General features: G+C 35.9%; 2 protein-coding genes across 2 annotated transcripts; both read left to right on the top strand.

Moving 5' to 3' along the window:
* The first annotated feature begins 6,273 nt into the window (after nt 1-6,273).
* Nucleotides 6,274-8,892, top strand: LOC118271790 (non-structural maintenance of chromosomes element 3 homolog). The gene is made up of 5 exons (XM_035588002.2): nt 6,274-6,589; nt 6,773-6,944; nt 7,127-7,242; nt 7,809-7,904; nt 8,313-8,892. The coding sequence occupies exons 1-5, from the start codon at nt 6,374-6,376 to the stop codon at nt 8,379-8,381; spliced, it is 669 nt and encodes a 222-aa protein (XP_035443895.2). The 5' UTR covers nt 6,274-6,373; the 3' UTR covers nt 8,382-8,892.
* A 540-nt stretch (nt 8,893-9,432) lies between these two features.
* LOC118271793 (mitochondrial 2-oxoglutarate/malate carrier protein) lies at nt 9,433-22,391 on the top strand. Its single transcript, XM_050693838.1, has 6 exons — nt 9,433-9,672; nt 10,384-10,602; nt 18,407-18,586; nt 19,619-19,721; nt 20,422-20,540; nt 21,967-22,391. The coding sequence occupies exons 1-6, from the start codon at nt 9,587-9,589 to the stop codon at nt 22,145-22,147; spliced, it is 888 nt and encodes a 295-aa protein (XP_050549795.1). The 5' UTR covers nt 9,433-9,586; the 3' UTR covers nt 22,148-22,391.
* Nucleotides 22,392-24,240: the final 1,849 nt, after the last annotated feature.

The following is a 24,240-nucleotide window of genomic DNA, read 5'->3' as shown; positions in this document are numbered from 1 at the left end:
AGGTACTCACTAAGTTGAAACACTTCGATGAATAAGATACTTAACAGGAGAAATTACAACAATGGGCTCCCTACTTAGGTTCATGGCTATTTAAACATTTCATAATCTCAAACAATCTACTTATAAATGATATCAGATATAATGTTAATGATGGATTTCGAACTTAAGATATCGTTACATGATAAAAAAGTTCTGGGAATACTTCAAAATTAAATGAATGTTGCCATTTGTTAAATTAAAATACCTACCAGCTAAAACACCTATACAGTAACATGAATACTTCATTTAGATTTTTAGGAGATTTAATGGATTTATAAATATGGAAAATGTTTTACTTCATTGTGACTTATTATCTTCGTAACCAATGATGTCATTGAGTAAATACTTCGCGAGTGTTTCAGTTCCCAGGTTTGGCCTTTTTCTTGTAATTAGGATGACGATTGGCCACCAACTCGCCTGGTGGCAGCTTGGCAGACAGCTTTATGATCACCCACTGAGCAAGAACGTGACACGAAAGCATTATTTAACATAAAAAATATATACAATGTGATAGGCGTGGGACTTCTAACCCGTTAAGGCTGAGTACTACATCTAATTTTATCGACAAAAATAATAATATGGGGGGTTGCACGCCTAATTGAAAATATAGGAAAATAGTGATTTTTTCGATAAGAATAATTCACAAATGATTTTTTTTCTCACCAAAACATTATCAAAGATATGAAAAAAGTAATGAATTAGTTAGCCAAGGTTATTAGCTACCGTTTGTCGTCTTTTTTTTGTTTCTACGACGCATACATCCTTTGATATCAAAAAAGTAAAAAAAATATTAAAATAGCCATAATTTTTAGGGGGAGGGGATTCGACCCCTTCGACCCAGGACTTTTGTCGATAAAATTAGATGTAGTATTCAGCCTTAACGGGTTAGAAGTCTCGCCCCTATCACATTGTATATGTTACGGTAAATCTGATTAATTGAATATTATTAATAATTTTACAAAATTATTAATAATAATCACATGATTTGGTAAATGTGAATAATCGGTCGAAATTTATTACTTTTTGTAGTGATTATTAATAATTCACGATACATATTGGTGAAAGTAATAAAATAAATATAAACCCATTGTTTTTTGACCAAGATGGGGCCCAGTAGGGCTGATGCTTGGGGCCTACTCTAATTCAACGAAAAACGAAGTTTCGTCCGAAACTTCGCAGATTGCATACTACAATTCTATTTATTGAGAACTTTCGTGAACAAAAATAAACGAATGAAATGAAGATAAATAAACAAGTTTTGACATGAAATTAAAAATAAAACGTAATTTCAAGTATTTCTATTAGTAAGTAAATCAATAAAATCTACGGCCGAAGATTAAACGAAACTTCGGATTCGAGAACCGGAGTAGGCGGTTTTACCGGGGGTTTACCTACCAACTACGTAGTTTTAGTCAGTAAGAGACTGACACTCCTTCTCGCCTCGCCAAAAAAGGCACATTTGTCACAAAATTAACAATAAAATTCCTTAAAAATCAAATCTACCATCAAACTTATGCAAGAAAGTCTTTCGTGGTACATAAAATTGTAACAAAAATTGTTTTTTTTTTCAATAACAAAATCAACACGAATCCTAGAAGCAATCATCAACAATCATATTTGGTTTGCCTGTAAATCTTCTGTAGCACCTATAAATTCAACAAATAAAAATTTTAAAAGTATTATCATAGAATTCAACAAATATTTGTTGTGCAAGTACAATATATTGCCGTTTCAATTGAAATAAAAATAACATCTTGGCCACTTATTACATTTATCACTACTAGGGTAAAATTATTAATAATAAGCGACAAATGTGTTTAATTTATCACTTTAACCTCGAGTTTCGGTAATTATTAATAATAGTACATAATTATTAATAATTTTCAATTATTCACTCTTACCGTAACATATACACTCGCGAGCAACCAAATCGACTCAACCTACATGTGCGCATTCGTAGATGTTTTCTTAAAAAAATACTGAATTGTTTTTAAAAACCGATATACCATTAGAAAGCTTACAACTTCAGCTTTAAATTGGTACCATTATTATAAAAATTGTATCAGCACTTTTTAAAATATTTAACTTAATTCAGCGGACAAGAGTATTTGCTCACTACGACACCAACAAGTTATAATACAAACTACCCCTATAAAACCTCCACATTAAGGTTAACTTTATCTGTGGCTTATCGAAAGTTGATCATACACATCTCCGCAAAAACGCTTCATTTTATTTCCAAAAATTATGGATAGGACACCAGAAGAAGCCGCTCAACTCGTTGCTCTGCTGGAACAAGGACTTAGTCAGCGAAGAGTTGCTGCTCCGCTGAGTTTGAGCCAATCTGCAGTATCAATAGTGTACAGAAGGTATCAAGATACTCGTGCCTTCAATCGAAGACCAAGAATAAGCCGCCACCGGTCCACCTCGGAGAGAGACGACCGTTTTATTATTTCAACTTCACTACGAAATCGTCACTTGACCGGTGTCGATGTTCAACAGTAACTCAGAAGAGTTCGAGGAGTGACTGTCAGCGAGTGGACAGTACGAAGACGGTTGGAGGAAGCCAACCTCACCCCTAAACGGCCTGCCACAGGCCCGAAATTGACGACCCGCCATCGGCAAGCGCGCCTTCAATTTGCCCGAGAACAACTCGATTGGAGCTTGGACCAATGGAGGCCAGTCTTATTTACTGACGAATGCAGAATGTGTCTGCACGGTAGTCGTCCCACAAGTGTTCAATTGGATTCATGTCCGGGCTAAGCGCTGGCCAGTCCATTGTTCGTATTCCGCTGGCCAGTTCATTGTTACATCGAGTTGTTCTCGGGCAAATTGAAGGCGCGCTTGCCGATGGCGGGTCGTCAATTTCGGGCCTGTGGCAGGCCGTTTAGGGGTGAGGTTGGCTTCCTTCAACCGTCTTCGTACTGTCCACTCGCTGACAGCCACTCCTCGAACTCTTCTGAGTTTCTGTTGAACATCGACACCGCTCAAGTGACGATTTCGTAGTGAAGTTGAAATAATAAAACGGTCGTCTCTCTCCGAGGTGGACCGGTGGCGGCTTATTCTTGGTCTTCGATTGAAGGCACGAGTATCTTGATACCTTCTGTACACTATTGATACTGCAGATTGGCTCAAACTCAACGGAGCAGCAACTCTTCACTGACTAAGTCCTTGTTCCAGTAGAGCAACGAGTTAAGCGGCTTCTTCTGGTGTCCTATCCATAATTTTTGGAAATAAAATGAAGCGTTTTTTACGGAGATGTGTATGATCAACTTTCGATAAGCTTCAGATAAAGTTAACCTTAATGTGGAGGTTTTATAGGGGTAGTTTGTATTATAACTTGTTGGTGTCGTAGTGAGCAAATACTCTTGTCCGCTGAATTAAGTTAAATATTTTAAAAAGTGCTGATACAATTTTTATAATAATGGTACCAATTTAAAGCTGAAGTTGTAAGCTTTCTAATGGTATATCGGATTTCAAAAACAATTCAGTATTTTTTTAAGAAAACATCTACGAATGCGCACATGTAGGTTGAGTCGATTTGGTTGCTCGCGAGTGTATATTAAAAGCAAAAATACGTGTCAAATGTTGTAAAAAGGATGCCACACGTGGATTAAAAATATTTATGACGATACCCTAGCCGGTTATATGTCAACCGGCATTCTACCCGCATTCTTAACCTAAGAAATGTCCAACAGTATTTATTAGAATAATGATATGATTTTTAAAGGTGTAAAGTATTTTATAATTACAACACATATTCGTATATTTAGGTACCTACAAGACAGCGGCTCCATGTTTTTGTATCTACTTTATTTAAGGACGATAAAACAACAGTCCACGTCATAAACATTAATTTAAACACCAATACGAACGTTATGCACTTTGTTTTATATTATTCATTATGTTAGATCTTACTAATATCATAAATGAGAAAGTTTGTGAGTTTATGTGTTCGTGTGTTTGTTTGTTATTCAATCACGGCAAAACGGTTAAAGGGTTTGGGATGCAATTTTGAACACGGGTAGATTATGGTATAGAATTGGCTAAACACATTGGCTACTTTTTATATTACGGAATGTGGGCGAAGCCGCGGGAAGAAGCTAGTTTTAATTAAATATTTATTGAAGAATCGACGGCTATGATACAGACAGGTTCTCAAGCAGAGACCACGTACTGACTTTTTTTGTTTAAAAACGCACTAGGATTTTCTCCTGTGTCGTGGGTGCGTTTACAAATATAGAATTTCACATGCACATGACACCCAGACCCGAAACAATAATGGAGAATGTTAATGTTACGTAAATAAAAAAAAATACCTACACATTCTTGTATTTAAACTTAGTATACAGTACAATTCATTACATCGAGGGCTTCTTAGTTACACACATGTCTAAAAACGTTAACCCTCTCCATTAGGTAGATAAAGGGCTTCGTCTTATTTTTTCAACGTCCTTTTATCGAAGGATAATTTATTTATTTAAGGCGTCATGGACAAAATATATAGACGGTACATTAGTGTGTCTATTGCCATGGGCATTCTCTTCCAGCCAAACTTAGGTGATACAGAGACAAAATGATGGTGAATGCAAGAAGCAAGCCTATTCAAGTAAAATAATAAACTCCTAACCTCTTTCAGTGTAGCTCCCGAATCTTCCACTTGAACGACAAACGACCGTGAATCATCCTGATATCGTATTTTACAGCAAAATAGACTGAACAAGTAAACATGTATGTAGGACTTTAGTACGATGTGTTGGACATTGGAAGAGGCGGTTATTAGAAGAGCTAGACAGCGAAAGTATTTGCTGTAGTTTGTTAGGGATGCATAAATAGATAAGCGAAGGCGAATCTAGAATAGAGTGTTTAGGGCCCTTAGTTCTCTGCGCTAGCGTACCTATGGGCAGCCACTGTAATTGGAGCCGGTATGCAGAAACATGATCATATTTAGGCAGATTAGATTAGATAATGTGATATCGCACACATTGCACTTTTACTTGTTCACATTTTAATGAAGCTCGATAAAACCAATGTTTCTTACTGAGTAATTTTAGAAGAAATATCGAGGCAAACTCAGAGGTCTGAGTCACTTATAAAGTATATGATTAACAGAATACTCCAAACATATACTCTAATTGTAATAATGTTCACTGTTAGTCTCTAATAATTATTATCTCAAACTCAACAACAATCCACAATAACGATTCTAATAATTTTATTGCAGTAATGGTTTCCCGCCATCTTATTTCTGCCTGTGAGCCAATCAGAGAACCCTATTTTTTATCTCGTCCATGGTTGGTGCAATTTTTTTTAAGTTGAAACAATTTATAGCTATCTACCGTTTTTTTTTTGCTATTGAAATTAGCAATTAACCTAAGATTGGTGATTTTTCGAATAAACTTATCCACCTTTTTTGGATAAACTTGGCCACTAATTCGTGGGTTAAGAACTAGAGTAGCGTAAGGGCAAAAACTCAAAAAAATTTTTTTTTCACCATTCGCTTTTTCAATCCCCATATTTGTATGTGCCGAAAAACTGGAACGATATAATGTGTAGATTGCTTAGTACAATAACAACGCATAAGAAAAAAAGAAGTTTGTTTATTGCTAAAAGGAAGTATTTCTACTTACAATAATCTTGACATTATTTTGTCAATAAAATTATGAGCACAACAATCGTAACTCGACTTACGAGCGGATAGGACACCGAATTATGATTGTGTAGCCTTAATTTGTTTCGTGCCAAATAAACGTATGGAGCCGTTACTGCTTATGGGTCCTTGTTTTGTACGCGTCTGTAATTTTTCTCCGTGCCAAAAAAACGTAAGGGTGGGTTACGCTACTATGGCACTAAATAATTAAAGTAATGCAGTCCGTTATTATGACGTATGTCAACCAGTTTTAGAAAAATATATATATTTTTTTTAAATTTAACCGTTTTTTTACCATAAATTTACAGTATTCTGTAGCCAATAAATAAAGCTTTATTTTAAGTAAAAACCAGATATACAGATACTATAGATTTTGCCATAAAAGACCTACAAGTTGACGGTAGGTAAATTTGAGTTGTTTTTCGGCTCTCCTGAGAAGTTGTCATTTTGCCCTTACGCTACTCTAGTTCTTAACCCACGAATTAGTAGCACGCGACGACTCACCATGCCACTATAATGTATTTCCGCCTTAATGATAGCCTGTCCGATGTCAACTGTCAACATTATTAGACTGTCAAAATCAAATGTCAAACACACGAAAACGAAATATATTATCAGTTATCAGTACAAAATACTCAAAATAGTAGAATTTCTGCGAGAACTTAACATTTTAACAAGTTTACAATGAGTCAAAGGCGCAACAGGCAATCTAATGCAGAAGTTGATGTATCAGCACTTGAAGATGCGATCAAGGAATGTGTTCGGTACATTATTTGTCGAGAAGGCAGTAAAATACCGATCAAAAGAAGTGAAGTTTCTAAACATCTTAATGCAACATGTCAAACTTCTCCCAATCAAGTAAACAGTGTTTTAATTGAGGCTAACAAGATATTGAAACGGGTAAGTTGTGAATTGTCCAAAGTGTTGTACTTCATGACAGGAATAAGTACCTAAAAAATTTATGTAAAAATTAAAACTACATTTTTCAACTCATTTAGTCCTTCGAAGTTCATGTAGACAACAACATCTTAAAAATTTTAATTTGGAACTAAATCTGACTGCTCTATTAACATGTTTTTCCAGGTTTATGGCTACAAATTAGTTCAAGTGGATGCCCAAAGTGGTGTGCCATACATAGTAGTGCTAACAGAAGAATGTGAATCCCTGCCGTCGCCTGTCACAGATGTCCAACACAGAACTGTACTGATTGCTGCACTCATGCACATCTTTATGACGGGAGCTCCAATCAAAGAAGGTTCTTATACTTTGCACACAAAATTAATATTTTGTATCCCTTTCCAACCAGGACTAAAAAGGATATCCTGGAAAAAAATATTCAAAAGGTTTATCTTTTTGATGGAAACTCACAATCATTTTAACTCGGTTCGAAAGGGGTATGTTGGTTTTCGTTAATAAAATTCATTTTTTTTTTTGTAGATGAAATGTGGAAATTCCTAACTGAAGCGGGCCTAATGGAGAATGAGAATGACCAAACAGTTAGGAAACTACTGACCCATACATTTACTCGGCAAATGTACTTACAGTATACGAAGGTAACATTTCTAACTTTTTTACACCCACAGCACCAGAGGAGTCAGTTCATATCAGATGTAAAGTATGTTGAGCGTATCATAACATATCATTTGGAGTGTGAACGGTCAAGAGTTTTTCTATACATTTGTATATTGTAGTGTTACATGACCAATAAATATAAGTGACGTCAGACACAAACCCTAAAATGTGTTCAATATTAAGTCCAAGAAAAGCCACTGTACAATATACAACCACTTTTTACCATTTGTGTTATAAGTTCCATGTAATAGGGGATGAGCCATTACGCGACACACGACGCGGCGATTGTCGCACTGCTATTGAATACTACGACAATTGCCGCGTCGTGTGTCGCGTAATGCTGCTCATGAATATGAGCCTCTAGCATGGCTTGAAACTAGTCGAGTTCCTCGTCAAAACATTACGTGAGTAAGCCGATAACATAATAATTAATTTAGTATGTCTCACGAAAGTTACAATAAAATCACATACTGCTTACTTCTAATTCGCACTTGACAAACGAGGCAGTCTGAATTCTTATTTAATTTTTTCTTTTAAATGTTTACAGGAAGGCGAGGATGACCTTGCTCGGAATGTCTTCCAATGGGGCGCGCGTGCTGTTGAAGAAGTACCGAAACCATTTCTTCTAGGCAAAATGGCGGAGGTAAAGTTTATGTTTTTAATGTAACTGTAAAACAACCACTTCTATATTTTTCCTGGAATTTCGAAACCTAAATGAGCTCTACAACTGTAGAGCTCATTTCAACTGTTTTTGAGTTTTAACCTAACTAACAAACTAATAGTTGTTTTATAGATATGTTCTGGCATCAATAGCCTAATAATAAGTATTTAAAAATAACAGAATTTACAGAAGAAATAAAATAAAAACATAATATGAATACATAGAATAGAATCAGGCGTTACTTTGCGGAAAACCATGCTACACTAACAATACATTACATTTTTAGTTTTAACTTAATATGAAGTTGTAATGTCTTACTTTCTGAAAATGTAATGTAACTATGCAAGTGAGGATCACATAATTGAACTATATTTTTTTTTTACATTTCAGGCGTTTCAAAAAGAACCCGAATATTGGGGTGAGCAGTACAAAAACGCACATCAAGATACAGAAGTCTGAATATTGTGTAAAAGTGAAATAATTGCAACTAAGTATTAATGTTACTTACAAAATGTGATAAAATATAACTTAAGTCTTTGTTTGAACGAAATACTTTCATAATGGTTAGGTCATTTTAAAGAGAGCTAGCTTATCTGTGCCCTTAGTATAACGGAGTTCTGATTGGCCGGCGCAAATGAACCAACCAATCTCGTTTCGTTTTCGTTGAACGTAAAGCAAACTCATACTAAGGGAACTGGTCAGGAAACAAGTACATAAAGCATATTTTCTTAGACTTCTTTTAATGTAAGTGTAATGTGCGATGAGATTAGGCTGTTCCTAATGATTTATTAAAAAGATACGATAGTTCGCAATTCTTTCTAGAGCTTGCCCCTTTTTTAGTAGAATTTCTATTCATCTATGAAAGAATTTGATTCAATCAATAGAGCAAGATTTTATTTTTGATTTGGTAACTGGCCTAATTTCATTTTGTATGTGTTAAAAATGACATTATTAATGAATAAATAAGTTGATTTTTAATAATATTTTATTTAAGACTAGCTGACCCGGCAGACTGTAGCGCTTCAAAGGCATAGTTTTATTTTATTTATTCTCATCGAATAACCTTCCCTGGACTTTCACAAATAGTTAAAAAACCAAAATTTACTGAATCGGTCCAACCGTTTTCAAGTTTTAGTACTATAGTTCTATGTATCATGTCACAATGTTAGTGAAATAAATATGACCAGAGGCTGTGCTATCATCATATCAGCCACAAGACGCCTACTGCTGTAAATGGGCCTCCCCCAATATTCAACTAACCTGCAGCGATCTGCTATTTTAATATTATGAGTTAAATGAAAAGAAACATTCGATGGATACAGTTGAAGTGAAAAGACTGGTTATAATAAAAAACCGAGCTAAATAATCTCTCCACTCTTGATTTAACTTAAAAGCCTCATATCGGGATAAAAGTAAAATGACATTGACAGTTCTTTTGACAACTTCAATCTGTCAATGTCTGAATGTCACTGAGATGTCAAGTTGACGCACTGTCAAACACAGCACTGTAGGTGTCTACAGTAGTTAAGTGTCAAATTCAGCTGGAAAGTACTGTGTGGTGCACATCACACGTTTTAAAAAATCTCTCTTATAATTTTTAAGGCCACTTTAAGTGCTACTGAGAGTGTGTATAAACTGTGTGTTAAAAGTGTAAAAGAGTGAATATGGCGCAATCCCCCGCAGCTGTAGCTCCTCCAAAGGAGCGCTACGTACCGAACGCGCTCAAATTCGCTTTCGGCGGCCTTGCCGGGTACAAATCTTGAATTTATTTTAAGATTACAAACACGTCCTTTGAATAAGATCAATGTCATTAACATGGTTATAGAGAAAGGCTATCGTGTTTTGTTTTTACTATCTAAGTTATTGGATGACAATGTGTCATATTAGAGTGTTGTTTAGCAATATTAAACCTTGTCCCCGTTAACAACTGTGTGCTAAATGTTACTCTAACAAATTAAAGTTTTAATTAAGATCTTTAGGTTCATAATTGAATGGATATTGATAGCCCCGTGGTGATTATGTAATAAGCTAGAGGTACAAGTTTGCAGATATCATTGAGTTTCTCATTAATTTCTTATCAGGCTTCGTATTATTTTTATGAACGCCAACGATGTTTGGTTTCAATTGTATTGTAAGATTTAAAAAAATACATTCAAGTACCTCACAAACAAGCTGGAAAACTATTAAAATGCTCCATAAAATAGATCAAGTATGAACACAAGTACTTATTTGAAATTGACCAGTTACAGTATTGTTGCTACCAGTATTAATTAATTTTATAAACTGAGATATTTTTATCACTAAAAGATGAAATTTTACTTAACTACAAGGACTTTGGACCCTATTTGTTGGATCCTTATCATTAATATATTTGTATATACTAGGCATTCCTTTCAAAACTAACTATTTTAGTTATTAAATAGATAATGCATAAAAGCTATATATTTGTTTTTTTTTTCAGTATGGCAGCGACATGTGTCGTTCAGCCTCTGGACTTGATCAAAACTCGGATGCAATTGAGTGGTGGTAGCCGGACCTCTTTTGCTGTTGCTGGAGAGATTGTGGCCCGAGAAGGCTTTGTGGCCCTATACACTGGACTTTCAGCAGGCTTGTTGAGACAGGCCACATACACAACCACTCGTCTTGGAGTCTACAACTACCTTTTTGACTCATACAAAGAGTGAGTACTGTTTTGCATACTTTAGATATTCTATGTAAATAAAAAAATTATACAATAGGGATGAAAAAATAAAAAAAGGTATGATGAAGGGGAAGGAAACTTTAAAATCTATTTAGTGCATCAGTTAGGTAATGAAATAAATATTGGATGATTTTCTCCCCTTAAAAAAAGTATGTTACTAGCATTCTAAAAAGATGTACACTCATTTACCATGTTTCATAAAAGAAAAACACTTGTTGTGGTTTATAAGTATCGGTTCGGAAATACCACAAGTGACAGCTCATTCCATTGTTACTTCAAAATGGGTATAAGTCTTAAATAACCTTTCGAGGAATAAAACGCGTTGTTTAATGATGGCTGTTGTTTCTCCTGTAACTAAGTTTCTGCCCATCCCAGTACTATTTAAAGTTCGTAGATACATACACCTCAGATGTGGCCCACTAGAGCTGATGCCTGATCCGGAGCTGCCAACTACCTAGCGGGTTTACCGGGGTTCTGGCTCAAATGATTTTCCCCCCTTAAAAAAAAAGGTTTATATGTATAATACATGCATATATATCTCCATTGCACCCATGCGAAGCTGGAGCGGGTCGCTATTTTATCAATATAATAAACTTTAAGCATGTGAAATGTGTAATAATGCATGGATTATACTCTTTTACACAGTCTGCACACAAGACTATTTCATCCTATAAAACAGACGAAGTCGCTGGCACAAATCGAGTATTCACATCGATTGGTCGTAATTGAAATTGATTTGCAGACAATGTAGCAAATATCTAGTATCTAGGCATATGTTCACTATCTAATCTAGGTCTTAGAAACAAGACCTATGTAGTTAGTGCCTATATATGGTTCGTTAGTTTATTTATAAACAGCAGCTTAGTTACAGGCACACTAAGTGACCTGTCGACCCCACACTCGCAGCGGGCGGTGCATTGTGCTCGATAATAATTAATTTATGTGCATTGCATAAATACACGCAAAATAAACATAGTTATAATACCTATACTCAATATCCTGCCGTAATTCTGCTGTTTACAGGCAAAACTTTGACTTGTTTGTGCCCGGTGGTACCCGGTATATGGCAATAGGCTCACCCTTATTCCATAAGTCTCATAATCGTAACATATTTATGTAATTACCAGCCAGTGGGATAGAAAGTAGCCTGTTTTTGTAATAACTATCGTCAAACGTACTAAATTAACTAAAAAACACGGTTTACTCACGTAAATATTATATGGAGTAAAGCTCTACTAATTTCGAGTCACAGAGGGGCTCTTCATCATGAGTAGCGTGCGCAGACGCGGCGATGTCACGCAGCCTACTCAGGCCTAGTAAAGCTTAATTCCGTGGTGGTGTGTGGTAGTGGTTAGCTTGTTCTTATAGATCTTATTTTTTCTTATTGTTCTTATAAAAACAATTTTTTAAAACAATCTCTTAGATATATAAATATAGCGTCACGCCTTTAATCCCCGAAGGGGTAGGCAGAGGTGCGCATTATGGCACGTAATGCCAGTACAATGTACACCCACATTTCACAATATTATGTTGTAAGTCCCATGTAATAGGTGGTGAGCCTATTGCCATTAATCGGGCACATTTCCAGACTCCGTGCTACCACCGAGAAATTTTGGAAAAACCGAAAAAAGCCCAGTAATACTTCGCCCGACCCGGGAATCGAACCCGAGCCCCCTTGCCCGGCAGTCGCACATGTGACTCATGCACTCGACCAGCGAGGCAGTCTCTCTCCTTATGTAACCTTCTCGCTTCTCATGAAAAAGTACGCTAGGCAATCGTTATGTTTATACAAGCATTAGAGAATGTAGGTAAATATGTAACCTTAAAAAAATAACCAATAATAAATAATAATTAGCTACTGATTTCTAAAGGCTCGACGTTGATAAATGAACTCTATTACAAGTACCTTATTATTCTTTATTAGTGTTTAGAAACCGCTTCAAGGTCAAGAGCAAGGCTGCAATTTCGACTGAAATCTTGTACACTACATATTTTAAAGTGAGTTAATTAGCCACGCCAGCATACCGTTCTATATCGGTATGACAATATCTGATAAACCTTTCTCCAGCCCACCGGCCAAGGAGACGTACATTATCACTGAAAGGAAGGGGGGTTTTTCAGGAAACGAAGGGACAGGGGATTTTACTCAGAGTCATTTAATGGTTAATTAACCCAGTCCTTAGCAATTGTTTCCGATACAAAATTGTTACTAAGGAATAGTTTAAGTAATCATTAAATGTCTCTGAGTGCGGCAGTAACACTTTAACCGCCACGGGTGTCACCGGTGGCCGACGTTAGCGGAGGATTTGCCTTCAACATTTTTCAATTGGCAGTCAAAGACTTAATCATAATCATTGTAAAAAAATTACCGATAATCTCAATCTTTATGTCGATATTACTTATAATATTTTTGAACTGAATAATTGATGATATAATTTAAAGGTATGAATAGGCTCATTACTAAAACAAATAAAAGGCATATTAGGTACCTACATAGCCTTTCTAATGCAGTCTATGTATCCTTGAGAAAAGTTTTGCTAAACTAAAATGTTTCTACTAAAGACCTTATAATAGCTATGAATATAATATGTAAATCGTATGGCCAGTGGTATTTTATGAAAATCAAATTAACTATATTTAAATATGGCCAAGAACTCATGACCGCATCAATAAGTGTTGCTTTCTCATAGACTTCTTCTACAAAAGAAGAATAATTTGTTATATAGAGAGGCAAGTTGGAGATCGCTTTTTAAAAGGTTCAGGTTTATCAGAGAATGCTGCCAGGTCTCCTAATGCTGTCGCTTAGTCGGCTCTTATGACAAACAAGCTACTTCCCCGCCGTTTTACCCGTTGTGCTAGGCTCCTTTTGATCGTCGCATGATGTTTTATAGCCTATAACATTCCTCGATAAATGGACTATCCAACACAATTTTCTTTTTTCAAATTGGTCCAGTAGTTGCGTAGATTAACGCGTTCAAACAAACACACTCTTGAGCTTTAAATAAATAGATGTTTTCTACCATGCTATCGCCACATTCACACGACACTTATTACCTATCTACTACTTCATTAATTAATGACGACTTCGTCAGAAAACAATAAGCTGACGATAACGATAAGAATTAACTCGTTTACGTTTCGTGTGATACAGTTAAAATGTCTCAGATCCAGTTACTGTTGCACTTCGCTCGTGAATTCGATAAGAGAGCTGCAATAGTTAAGTCGGTACCTAATTATGTAATCAAAGGTCTTTAACCTTTTATTGTGAATAATGATACTTTATGTAATGTTGTACTACCTAGTTACTCGATTACAAGCGCATTTCTGAGTAAAGACTCGAAATTGACTTAGGTACCGAGTCGAGCAAAGCAAGTAGTCCACAGCTAGATGAAGGGCTTCTTACTAGAGATTTGTCACAGTAGTCTCCACGTTTGGTAGTCTGGTTAAAGATCGCGGTTTAAAAAGTTCGGGTTTATTAGAGATTTGCTGCCCGATCTCTATCAAATGTCTTTTGTCGGGTCTTACCACACCCGGGAAAACTATGGATTGAGGTAGAAACACACATATTTCATTATACACAATAACGTAATCTTTAAATATTTCTGTTTCATAGTCATACATGAGAAAGAAATTCATTTCATAAATGCAGCAGTATTTTTGCGCATTGCAGCTAATTGTTTCTTGCCAGAAATTCGCGTACAAATTATTTACGACTGACCTAGCTACTGCATTCCAATTTCCGTTGGATAGTCATAAGCATGACTGGAGCTAACGAAGTTTTATACCTTCTAGCTTAACTTCAAAGTTTGAATCAAATTTAAAAGATAAATAAATAAAGTATGCATGTACAAAAAACCAGTATTACGTTTAACGAAATCGAAACGAGAGCGCGTTCGGCGGCGCTCTGATTGGTTGATCTATTCGCCATGGCCAATCAGAGCGTCGAACGCGTTCTCGTTTCGTTTTCGATCAACGTAAAGTAAATTCTTACTAAGGGTATAAAGTAAATCTATACATATAATAAAATCGTAGAAAAGTGCTGTCTGTACATTGAAAATAAAAATAAAAAAAATAGCAGGGGTTATTGTTATGTCGATGTCGAACCCAAAAATGTAATTAACTTTTTTTTTGTCTGTTTGTCTGTTTGTCTGTTTGTCTGTTTGTCTGTTCGTCTGTGCGCGCTAATCTCAGAAACGGCTGATCCGAGTTGGATGCGGTTTTCACGAATATATTGTGGGATGCTTAAATTTACATTTAGTGTTTGTTTCATGTCAATCAGTTCATAAATAAAAAAGTTATGTCAAATTAAAGAATCACGTCGAACATTCTATGCTTATACCATTAATCTCCGCAACTATTTGACGGATTTGGTTGAAATTTGGTACAGATATAGTTTAGAATTAGACTTACAATAGTACTAAGAGTATAAATAAATAATCCAAGTTGTCTTTATCCTCGATAGATGGCGTTGGGATCGAAATAGATCGCGCTATGGTTTCGTTACATTCATTTGGTTGGGTATCGGCCGAGCGCTTCGGTACTATCGTAGAAGAAGTGTATTATCAGTCGTATGATTATTTGTCTGTAGTGGTCCTGCTGTTTCGTATATTCTAAATAAATTGGTTTCGTTGTATTTGTCAATTAATAAGTTTATTTGTTGGGTTTTCCTGGTTTTCTGGTTAAATTATTTAACGTAGGTTTAGTTTGATATCGATTATTAGTAGTTACTGTAGTTAGTTTTTTTAATAAAATTGTAAGTCTAATTCATTAATTAATTAGATAGATTAGATTTAAGTCGTTTCTTTTAAATTATTTAGTTTAAGCTTGGTTATTATAGCATAGACTCTATGCTATAATAACCAAGCCTATTAGAGGATAGGTTGTAATATAATTTCTTTTTTAATTGTTATAAATTCGTAATTCGTAGCTTTCTTTAGTTTTAAGTTAGTTTTCATCTTAATATAATGTTATAATCTTTCCGAACGGAAAGATTATAATATTTCTTTAGTTTAAGTCCGTTTTTAAACTATTTTTTTCAATGCCCTAAGTGAGTATACATCTGTTAAATTCAAACGCAGAGCTCATTATGTTGATTTTTGAAGAGTTCCCTGGAATATCTTCTACATCTCATTTTTGAAGAGATTCCGCGAGATCGGGAACTATGTGGTTAAAACCAAAAATTTGCCGGAAGTCACTATTCCACGCGAACGAAGTCGCGGGCAAAAGCTATTCTTACTAAGGGTATAGTTGTTCTCAAATGTTCGAAAGCAATTTCCATCGAACCCGATGTTAAAAGTCAACAATTGAACACTGAACAATACGTATTATAGCATGCAAATGTAAGGATTGTTGAATGTAAGGCGATATGGAAGAAAACGTTTTGAATGGCGAGATCACAGTTCACGGCTGAAGCTGATACGAATCTTGCTTCTCATTATCATTATTTATCTAACAGTGAAAAGAATAACTTAAATAGCATCGACCCCCAACACGACACAAGGCCAAGAAGAATATATAACAATTTGTGTAACTTACTAATATTACAAATGGGAAATTGTGTGTGTTTGTTTGTATATTTGTTACGCAATTATGGCTGAAGGGATGGGGATAATCCGGAGCTGCGGACAACGTAACAGGTTACCGGGGCTCCGGCTCAAACCAGGAAAAGGAACGGGGTGGTTTTTTGTCAGTAAAATTTTGACACTCCCTTCCGCCTCACCCTAGGTGAGAGAAGTCATTGCATGATTTTCAGATGATGATTTGGAACAGAGGTAGATTAAGGTCCGGAATAACACGTAAACAGAAGCTAGTGTGATACCTTCTTTCAGAGATAACTAATTGAATCAATTTTGAAAAATGGATTCACTTAGTCGTCTATTGAAAATGTATGAAACGCTCTAAATCATTATGAAAAGTGTAAAATTCAAAACAAATGTCACCTTCAATCTTCGGAATACGGAGCACGTGCATCTACGTCAGTATTGGAATTCCTTGCCCACCTGATGCAAAAAACGCTCTGCAAGAAAATTGTTTGTTTGTTAGTATTTCCTATTTTTTTTTTTTTAATCCAAATTTATTTAGGGGCTTTTATCATAGATATGTCAGCCCCATCGTACCCTTTTTACATTAATTGTCTATTTGTATACAATTAGTCTAGAGCTACTTAATAGATTGTTATTCGTGAAGGACCAGAATCAAATAGCACAGCTTTTTCATAATCGTCGAAGATGGTTAGTATTTCCTATTTTTGTAAAAAAAACATTGGAAAAATAGCATTTCCTATTTTTCCAATGTTTTTTTTACTATCTATCGTGGCTTTGCAGCACCTACTATCGCGTCATTATTTTGATGGATGATCCGATGATCTGGTCTAAAAATACTTAATAATATGATATTTTCATCTTAGTTAGCCCAGCTGTCTCAAGGGCGATTGGATACCGTTGTCTTGGACACTTGATTCCTGTAGTTTAAAGGAGGTGTAGTCTTATGATATACTTTAAAAGGTGTCGCCTGCCATTTTATAAGTATCCCGTCGTAAAAAAATCTAAATAAGAGATCCTTTATTGAAACAAACAAAAATGAAACTTACTATTCTCTCCTAATAGTTATGTCACAAATTGCTTATTTAAAAAGTTTAAGTTAAATCATCATAGGTCTCTCTCAGTGCCGGCGTTAGAGGGGCGTGATGGGGCGATGGCCCAGGGCGACAAATTCTGGGGGGCGCCAAGGTCTGAAGTTGGAGTCTCTTGCCTCTCCTGGTGCAAACCCTCAGAACTGTGCTCTACGCTCTGTGCATAAGGAAAGATGAAATTCTTAATATAATTTTACTTGGGATCAGCAAAACAACTAACACTTAATATTGCTTCCCTCAAGTGGGCGCCACAATATTTTCGCCCGGGGTATCAGTGGCCCTTACACCGGCACTGGTCTCTCTCTCATCATAGATCTTATTAAGGCAATGTAAGTTATACGATAAAACATCGATAAAAATCAGGGTTGTTATTGCCATGAACGTGAACTGTGACGTCATCGGAATTAGTAGAAAATTGGCACGTTTTCAAAAGAAGTCGTTAACATGCGCTATTTATCTAGGCTACCACATATAAGTGATAGGTTCATAGAACTTACGTAAGGAAACTATCTGCACCAAGCAGTGTAATAGATTTTCAACCTTATCACTTTACGATAAAGATGAATGTCTGTCCCATAAACTGTTGACTAGGGTAGCTTGATATGCTACATCCGTAATTCCGTACAATGATTCATTAAGTCCACAAATTACCGTGTTTATGTGAACATTTCCACAGTTTACTGTCGTATCGCTATATCAGTAATCTTCATTTTCTTGGACCAAAGTGCATTTGCCAGAAATGTCTGGGCTATCTCCTTATCTGCGTTTTGTGATAAAGTAAACTGCAACATCTGAGCTGATAGGTTAAGGAAGTCGAAGGTTAAAGAAGGTTAAGTTTTTTGACATGGTTACATAAACCAGACAACACCGTTTAACTTCTTTAGTGTTAGTGGTGTCCATGAGCAGCGTAGATCACTTACTATCGTTTACCCCGTTTTTTTGAGGGGGGAAAATCATTCAATGACTTCTCCCATCTTGCGTGAGGTGAGAAGGAGTGTCAGACCCCTTAACTCAGTCTATTTCTATATCTAACTCATAAATCTTCCCTACTACACTTCAACTGTAAGTACCTACGGGAATTATTATAATACTCTCTCCATCCACTCTCTTAATTCCATGAGATCTTCATAGTAATATCCAGTACATTTACAGGAAAAATGCCGGTGCAGCACCAGGCTTCGGCACAAAGACCCTGCTCGGAGTAGCAGCAGGTTCAGTCGGTGCCTTCGTCGGCACTCCTGCTGAAGTGGCCCTCATCCGTATGACAGCTGATGGTAGACTGCCAGTAGAACAGCGAAGGAACTACAAAAATGTTGCCGATGCCCTCATCAGGTAAGTCAGATCGTGTTACTTAAAGAATTTTCTTTGTAGATGGCGCTGTTGTCGAAAATGGGCCGACAAAAATGAAGATAATTTTCTAATATCGCCTACTGCTACCATGTAAATTGTCAATTGTGAGCTAAAGTCCAATTCACAAGCAGTCTAAACAATTTTAGTTAAAAAATGGATATTAGATATTAGCGTCAACAAGATTATGTACTTATACAACAAATACGATTACGTGTTACAAAAATAACTATGATATTATCTGTGCATGCCTAATATCTTGTTTAAAAAATAAAGTAAGAGATAATTGTCAGTCTGTTACACCTTATCTCTAATGGCCTTGTAAATGTCAATTCTATCATGCTGTTATAGTAGCCAGATTGTGATGCTAAAGTCCATGTTGACTCAATGCACAGTCCAATACAATTTTAGTTAAAAAATGGGATATTCCATTTAGGTATATTACACTGTCACTACTATAGATTATGGAGATCACTCATATGACAATCAAATGACGATTACGTGTTACAAAACGAACTATGATATTATCTGTAGCATGCCTAATATCTTGTTTAAAAAACACCGAAGTAGCCGTAATGTTGTCAGGTCTGTCTAGGACCTTATCTCTAATGGCCTTGTAAATGTCAATTCTATCATGCTGTAATACTGAACAGATTATTATGATGAAACCATGTTGATCAAATGTATGCATGGAAATAGAATTCCAATGAATTTTGTCGGATTAAATGACTGGGCCTCGTTGGTACGAGTGGTCGCAAGGTGCGACTAACTGGATATGGGGTTTCGGGTTCGATTACCGGGTCGCGAAAAGAGGTTTGCTGGGATAATCGATTTTGGTATATAACACTTCACTAACCTATCACCTTCTTGGGAACCTGAAAAACCAATAAAACCGGTTTAGCAGTCTCCTAGTGAAAGCTATTCATCTCATTCCAAAGCGTTAACTCCTAAGGAGAAGAACGAGCAAGAGAATCTATGGTTACTCTTGCAGAATATTAATGGCATGGTTACCAACAGGATAGTGAGAGAAGAAGGTGTTCTGAAGCTATGGCGCGGCGCCACACCCACCGTGGGACGAGCCATGGTGGTCAACGCAGCTCAGCTCAGCACGTACTCACAGGTATGTCTAACTCAGTGACCTTATCTCAAGGTCTTAGAGATTTTATTGCAATGGAGAGAAACTTTCCTGTATGCGACCTTGTCCAAAGGTGCTAGAAGATTCTTTATGGGATAGGTGACAAACATCACCTGATGGTAAGCAATCAGCACCACTAGATGAGTTATTAGTTCGTTACCGATCTTGTTGGTAAGGGCATTGACCCGGTCATGTCAATCGTGACTTGTTCTGTCATTCTCACTATGCCACATACTCTCATTTTATTAGTGTACCAGTCATATAGCCGTACTCAGAGACATTCAATGATTACTCAAACTATTCCTTAGTCATTATTTTGTACCAAAAACAATTGCTAATGACTGGGTTAAATAACCATTAAATGATTGAATACGGCGGTAAATGTCATGTTTAAAATTATATAGAATACTTACTTACTACTAGTCTTTAATTTGCTTTCTTACATAACTATCCAATTTAGTGTAGTCGTTCAAGAGATATGCACATACCACGTGACTGCACGGTTGGTGCGGTGGCTGTGCAACTGCACCGGAGCAACTCTTTGTGTGATCCACAAATTGTTGTTTCGGGTCTGGGTGTCATGTGCATGTGAACTTGTATGTTTGTAAACGCACCCACGACACAGGAGGAAATCCTAATGTGGGGCAATGTTTAAAAAAAATAACGTTTCGCTTGTTTCCACCAGGCGCGTGAGATGTTCGTTGGCTACGTACCTGACGGTATCACGCTACATTTCTGCGCGTCCATGGTGTCTGGTCTCATCACCACCATCGCGTCCATGCCGGTGGACATCATCAAGACGAGGTAAGATCTTTATTGACTCTTATTTTTCAAGATTTTAGGTTTTGACTGGCAGGTTTAGACTAAAAAGGCCACGAGTGTTCTGAGCGTTCCAATCGAATTGGAATGTGGAGGAAGCCAAACACTCCTTCAATCAGGGATCGTAGTACGAATATAGCCTCTAAGGTTTATGCGAAACCCTTGAAAAAGCAGTTTATGTGACTATGTACGAGCTGCAGGAGAAAATTCTAATGTGGGACATCGTTTTAAAGAAAAAAAAATACCTCACGTTTGCAATGCAACAATAGCCTAGTCATATTTCAGAAGCACATAATAACGGGACATTAAATAATTTACATAATCTCTCCGCTGAGAGTAAAAATAAAGGTTTATTTCCCAACGGGTCAATGTCGCGTAACTGTGACGTCACGAGTTAAATTAATAACCTTCACGCCGCTTACGTCAGAGGTATAAACAGTCGGGATACAACGAGAGCAGTTTCAGACATACCTTTACACAAACAAACATGTTTATTTAGGTGAATGATGAAACTGTCGCGTTTACTCTGTGAATGGTTTATTTCATCATTAGTAAAAATGCGATATTTTATCTTGAAACGGTCTCTTTTGTCGTCATAAGGTCTTAAATGCATCCGTTGACCATTGAAATAAGAACTAATATGTTTTATGTGTAAGTCTAATGTTACGAATTACTGTACAAGGTTATGAATATTATTATAACCCCTATTACATTACATTCAATCAATTATAAAAAATATGTGTATCTCATTTGTAATTCCACCTTTGCATAGCTATAGTCAGTAAAATTCAAGAAGCAGGATCATACCAGGCAAGGTGACATGCCTGGCGGGCTTTCTGCCCAACTATTGTTACATTGAGATTTTCTATCGATGTTTATTTCGCATGTAAACTTCATATGTGCGAAGGATTTAAGACGTCATCCGTATTTGAACGTTGATCGTCTATGTGCGATTTCTGTCACTGTCACGTCATACAGTAGAACTCCAATTATCCGAATTAATGGGGACCGGGGCCCATTCGGATAATCAAATAGTCGGATAAACGGAGTTTTAAAAAATAATTGCCATTGAAGAGAATACAAAGCTATGTTTTGATATTGCACTATTTTTTTATTGACTTAAATTGTCGGGGGAAGTCAGTGTAGGCACAACGGCAAGTTAAGACAAGTCAAGTCAAGACTTGACGCGCAAACACTGGCTTCGCGGGGGGGGGGAGAATAATAGCGCACTTAGACTTTTTTGGACAATTTTTGTGATTCGGATAATCGGCGATTCGGATAGTCGGAGTTCGGATAATTGGAGTTCTACTGTATATCGCCACATACCCATTTAGGGATTACTAGGAGCAATGTTATATTTACCTCAGTATTTCATACAATAACAACTAATATTCTAATTTAACTATTCCAGAATACAAAACGCGGCTAAAGGCCAAAGCCAGCTAGGAGTAGTGACCTCCCTCCTCAAGAATGAAGGCGTACTATCCCTCTGGAAGGGATTCCTCCCATACTACGCGCGTCTCGGCCCTCACACGGTCCTCACATTCATATTCCTTGAGCAGTTCAACGCAGCGTACTTCAGGATGACATAAGTATAATTTAGAATAAGAAAAAAACAAGTGTTAAAGGTAAGCATACAATATATTTGAATAATTTATTTGTGAGATATGTCATAATTGATGTCTTTACTCTATTTTATTTAGGAAAGGTACTGTATTTTGGTATTTGATGTCACGAGAGATGAATTGATATTTATAATGGTTTTAAATTAGTGGTGGTAAAACAGTGGTGATCATAGCATAACATGGTCACCACTAAATCCGTTCACCTAGTAGTGTACATACAATACTACTATACTCTGAGTCGAAGCAGGAGTAGGTATGGGGTGGTTTTTAGTCAGTAAGTGTCTAAAACTCCCTCTCGCCTCACCCAAGGCGGGAGAAGACATTGGATGATTTAAACCTAAAAAAAATCGTTTAGATAAGTAATTAAATACGATTATTCCCCAACTTTAAATACCAAAAGACTATATATTATATAAATATTATACCTTACCAAAAGAAATCGAGTTTCTAAAGAAAACAAAAACTGATACAACGCAAATAAATTATACAAAATTATAAACAATTATGTCATGTCCATTGCATAGATTTCTTTTTTGTAATTATGTATTTTTGTATAAAAGATAAATTTTATTTTACATAATATATGTTTAACAATCGTTGTATATACTATACATATACAGTGTAATGGTGTAAATATGTATTGAAATAATACGTTGTTCTAAGTGAATGTAAATGTTTGCTCTGATATCTGTTATCTGGGAATTAAGCAATGGATAGTGGACAAGTGCTTACCTAATGGTTGGATACTCAAACGGTATTAAGTAAAAATACCTTTTTATAATAACTATCGTGAAACATACTAAATTAACTAAAAATCACGGTTTACTCACGTAAATTAATGGGGCTTTATTAGTTTTGGGTCGCTCGTGATGAAAAGTCCCTCTGTGACTCGAAATGAATAGAGCTTTTCTCAATTTATATATGTGAGTAAACCGTGATTTTTAGTTAATTCTCTGAGGTTATTTTCCTTTTGAAAAATATTTAATGTCGTTTGAGAATTCAATTGTAAATGCTTATATTATACTCGACCGCAGTAATTGTTAATGAATAATCTCCTTTATACCATTGCTATAAGGTTGATTGTTGTGTAACAAGCAGACGTGACGATGTTAAATCATGATATTTTTGTTATAAAATATTTTCGACATCAATACTCGATTTAAGTTTTTGATTATTTATAAAAGCAATCGATTATTGTATTCGATTTTAAATCGAATAGAATAAATAGATCATGATGACATATTTCAAATGTAATATTTTTTCTACGGCTATTTATTTGTTTACTGTTTTGTTGATCTAATGATTACCAGCGCTACTACTGAGCAAAAGGTCTCGGGTTCAACACCCTTGACTCAATATTGACTAGATTTTGCTAATTTTGATTATAACTAATATTACATGTCACTTATAACATAACTAGCGACCCGCCCCAACTTTGCATGGGTGCAGTGGTGATATTTTATGAATGTATTATACATAAAAAACCTCCTCTTGAATCACTCTATCTATTAAAAAACAAACACATAAAAATCCGTTGCGTAGTTTTAAATATTTAAGCATACAAAGGGACATAGGGACAGAGAAAGCGACTTTGTTTTATACTATGTAGTGATTGAAATTCGAAAAGTTCGTGGTGTTATGTATTGCGGTTAACTGATAAAGTAAATGGGTTCGTTACTATCAATGTGCTAATAACTTGTATTGATAACTTGTTCCTTGCCTAACATCACAAACAATGACGTCACAACTATGTACACTGTACAGTCTCCTTAGTATGAATATGCTTTACGTTTAAAGTAATCGGAGCAGGAGCGCGTTCGGACCTCTGATTGGTTGGTTTATTTGAGAAGGCGAATCAGAGCGCTGAACTCGTTTCGATTAATTTGAACGTAAAGTAAACTTATATTAAAGGTAGAGACCGTATCAAAATTATGTCACTAGAAATTAACTTTTGCATTTATTTCATACAATAACTTTTTAAACGCACACGCACATTTATATTAGAGTTTCCTTTTTAATTCTTAAATATTTATGAAAAGACATACTTTCGTAATGTTTGC

The sequence above is a fragment of the Spodoptera frugiperda genome, chromosome 5, assembly GCF_023101765.2.
Source record: "Spodoptera frugiperda isolate SF20-4 chromosome 5, AGI-APGP_CSIRO_Sfru_2.0, whole genome shotgun sequence".
In the NCBI taxonomy this organism is placed as follows: Eukaryota; Metazoa; Arthropoda; class Insecta; order Lepidoptera; family Noctuidae; genus Spodoptera; species Spodoptera frugiperda.
The sequence above is the reverse complement of the archived record's forward strand: the minus strand, read 5'-3'. Positions and strand labels throughout refer to the sequence as shown.